At 36.7% G+C, this 3,895-nt stretch overlaps 1 protein-coding gene across 1 annotated transcript; it reads left to right on the top strand.

The window, feature by feature from the left end:
• Nucleotides 1-1,543: 1,543 nt before the first annotated feature.
• On the top strand, nucleotides 1,544-3,427 carry LOC139901151 (uncharacterized). The gene is made up of 4 exons (XM_071883887.1): nucleotides 1,544-1,845; nucleotides 2,009-2,175; nucleotides 2,398-2,594; nucleotides 3,371-3,427. Exons 1-4 carry the CDS (start codon nucleotides 1,544-1,546, stop codon nucleotides 3,425-3,427), a joined length of 723 nt encoding a protein of 240 aa, XP_071739988.1.
• The last annotated feature ends 468 nt before the right edge of the window (nucleotides 3,428-3,895 follow it).

Below are 3,895 nucleotides of genomic sequence, written 5' to 3'. Positions count from 1 at the left end.
TACTGTAGCAAATAGTGATACTGTAGCAGTTCGGGTACTGTAGCAAAATACTGTAGCAAACACTGTAGCAACTGGTTCGAACACTTACGCTGATTTCGAACATTTTTCGCCCAAAACTCGATTTTTGAGCGATTTTGATCAAATTTTAAGCACATGGAAGCTACTAAACATATATACAACCTATTTCTAACATCAATTGAGCATAACAAACATCAAACAACTAAATTTGAGCTAATTTTTATCAAAAACTCATTTAACACAAAAACCCAATTAGAGCAAGAATCAAAGCATGAATCTATGATATGCATACCTTATATTGATCACGAAATCACAAGGAATATATCTCTAGCTTCAATCAATCTAAAAGCTCACCAAATCAAATTAGGGTTTAAGTATGTGTTTGTGTATGGTTCGTGTGTGTTTTTGAAGAAATGAGAAATGGATAGAAATATCCAGAAACATATACTTAAATGAGTTACAAACTCATACCCCATCACACACGGGTATTTACCAGTTATCTTATCTGATAACCTTTCGTATCTCCTTAGGCGGTCCTAACAGAGTCCAAATTAAATAAACCAACCTGTTCTGGGACCCTTGTCACAAACTGGTCACAACACAATTATAATAAAACACTAATAAAATAATTAAAATAAAAGCACTTAAGACTAAGCACAAACCCTAAGGGCAAAATAGGCAACTTACAACTAGCCCGAGTTTCAGTCTGTTACAATTTCAATGAAGTCGGGGAGCAAGGGATAGATAAAATTGTATTTTTCCTCAACGCCGTGATACTTGGTTTCATAAGTTTATTTCTAGAAACAATATGGTGGAAATAGCTATTATAGGAAGGAAGTTCACGTGTATCAGTGATGCTGGAACTAAATTTAGTAAACTCGATCGATTTTTAGTAACGGATAAATTCATTAATTTGTGGAAGGATCTTCAGTCATACCTTTGGAAAGAAAGGACTTGGATCATTCCTCTATAAACCTCCTGGATAAGGTCATTGATTTTGATTCTAAGCCTTTCAAAGTTTTCGATGCGTGGTTTAACAAAGATGGAGCTGATCTAATTATCTGGTCAGCTTGGGGGTAATACTTTCATGGTTCGAGATTTGATTGTAAATTCCGTGATAAACTAAAAAAACGTGAAGTTTTCACTAATATATTGGAGTAAGAAGGAATTTGGTAATCTTGATGAGGAAATAAATATATTGAAATTGGAAGCTAACGAATAGGAAAGAAAGGCTTAATCAAATTCTCTTAATGATGTCGATAGAGCTTCATGGCTTGAAATTAGAAAGAATCAGTTAGATAAGGAAAGAATCAAGACTAACATGTTAAAACAAAAAGGCGTGTATTAAGGGGATGAATATTCTAAATTCTTTCACTCAAGTATTCGGTGAATGTACAACAAGTGCAATATCCGGGGCCTCAACATAAACAAGTTATAGAATGACAACCATAGCAAAATTAAAGCTGCGATTTTTAATCATTTTAAAAACAGATTCAGTCGGGGTAATTGCCATAGGCTGCAGTTAATGGATTGGGCCGTGGCACATGGGCGGGGTCCGGATGGCTTGAATATAAAATTTTTAAGCAATATTGGGAAAAATATTGGGAAACTTTCAAGGAGGATCTCATGTTGGCAATACATTCAATTTTCGAATTCAGGTGATTTCTTTAGGGAATGTAATGCTTTGTTTATTATTATCGTTCCTAAAAAACCGAATCTAGTGTCTCTAAATGACTACCAACCGATTAGTCTTATTGGTAGCTACTACAAGATTATTGCGAACCTTCTCTCAAATTGGCTCCGAAAAGTTATCTCAAACCTTGTCAGGTTTGAACGAAGTGCGTTTATAAAAGGTTGGAACATACTTGATGGGGCTTTGATCGCGAATGAAACACTTGATCTTCTTAAATAAAACGGCTGAAAAGCCTAATTTTTCAAGTAGATTTCGAGAAGGCTTTTGATTATTTATGTTGAAAATTTCTTATTGAAGTTATGGAGAAAATGGGTTTGGTGCAAAATGGAAGCATTGGATTTTATCTTGTCTCAACTCACCAAGTATCTCAATCCTTATCAATGGCTTGCCTACAAATGAATTCAAACTTGAAAGAGGGGTTCATCAAGGTGATCCTCTTTCGCCTTTCATTTTCATGGCGGAAGGTCTCAACCTTTTGATTAAGGCGGTGGTTTCATGTAATCTTTTTCCGGAGTGGAAGTGGGTAGCGAAAACATCCCATTTCTCATCTACAATATGCGGACGATACTATTTTTTTTTTTATCGTGGAACTCTTCGAATATCCGAAATCTGTTGTAACTTCTTAAATGTTTCAGTTAACATCGAGTCTTAAGGTAACTATAATAAAAGTAATATTTTTGGTGTAGGAGTGGAAAAAAAGAAGTTGAAGGTATGGCGAGTTTATGTGGTTGTAATACTGGAACTCCCCTTCACATACCTAGAGTTACAGGTTGGTGTTAAGATGAATAAATTAGTTAATTGGAAACTGGTGTTGGATAAATTTAGGAAAAGACTTAGGTATTGGAAAGCGCGTGCAATGTCTTTTAGTGGTCGTTTGCTCTTGGTAATTCGGTATTGAATAGTCTCCCACTGTATTACTTCTTGCTCTTTCGTGCCCCGCCGTGCGTGTTAAAAAACCTTGAGTGTGTAAGGCGTTCTTACTTTTGGGGTGGGGTGTGTAACGATTCAACAATTACTTGGGTTAAATTGGAGGAGATATCACGTCCAAATGGGGATTTGGGGGGGGGGGGGGGGTTACCTTGTGTTCTTTAAAAGGTAAAAATTTAGCTTTGATCAACAAGTGGTGGTCGAGGTTTAGAACCGAACCCACTTCCTTGTGGTTCAAGGTTATTAAAAGTTCTAATGGTTCTTCGGATGGTCTAGAGTCCTTTTTTATCTATTCGTGTTGTTTCTTATACTTCGGCTTGGTCTAACATCATTAAAATCGGTAGTTGCATCGAATCCTTCGGTTTATCTTTCAAAAATTCCTTCTCAAAAGTCATTGGAGATGGTTATCTACATCGTTTTAGAAGGATTATTCGCTCGGTGATGTCACGTTGGAAAACAGATTCAAGAGATTGGTGCGTTTAGAATGTGAAAATAATGCTTCGGTTAGTGAGAGATTACTTTAGAACGGTTCAGAATGTACGGATTTGTGGTCCTGGTCCAGAACACCGACGGGCAGAGTTGCTGGTGAAGTATCAGAGTTAACCAATTTAATCAAGTCGGTAACCTTCAATCAAGACGATCGGGATTCATGGTGATGGTTGTTAAGAGGGAATGTGCAATTTTCAACTAAAGTTCTGATTGGGCATTTAAACGACAAAATATTATGTGCAGGTCCCTCGAGTTTTGAAACTGTGTGACATAAATTTTTTTCCCAAAAAGAGTCATTGATTTAAACTCGGTACGTTGTTCGATTTGTGATCAAGATCTGGAAACGGTTGATCACTATTTGGTATTATGCAAACTTGCGTACGATGTTTGGGTCAAGGTCTTTGATTGGTGGGGCTTGGGTGGTGCCTCAAACTTTAGTATTGGTGAAATATTCCTAGGTAAATCTAATGTTCATATGACGGATGTGGGTCGGAAGATATGACAAGCGCTTGAATGGACGTACGAGTACCACATATGGAAAAATCGAAATGTTAAAGTTTTCAAGAAAAAAGTGTTAGAACCCGCCGGTTGCACTTAATGATATCCAAGTTAAAAGATTCGAATGGGTTGCGAAGAGGTGCAAGTCAAAGTCGATTGATTGGCATAGTTGGCTTAATAATCCACAAAAATTTGATGTATAGTTCGAGTACTCAATTAGTTTCAACTTCGTGTTCTTAGATTGCTGCTATCTTAGCAGTTTCCGTGCTT

This window comes from Rutidosis leptorrhynchoides, chromosome 1, assembly GCF_046630445.1.
Source record: "Rutidosis leptorrhynchoides isolate AG116_Rl617_1_P2 chromosome 1, CSIRO_AGI_Rlap_v1, whole genome shotgun sequence".
NCBI lineage: Eukaryota > Viridiplantae > Streptophyta > Magnoliopsida > Asterales > Asteraceae > Rutidosis > Rutidosis leptorrhynchoides.
This window is presented reverse-complemented; position numbering and strand designations above follow the sequence as displayed.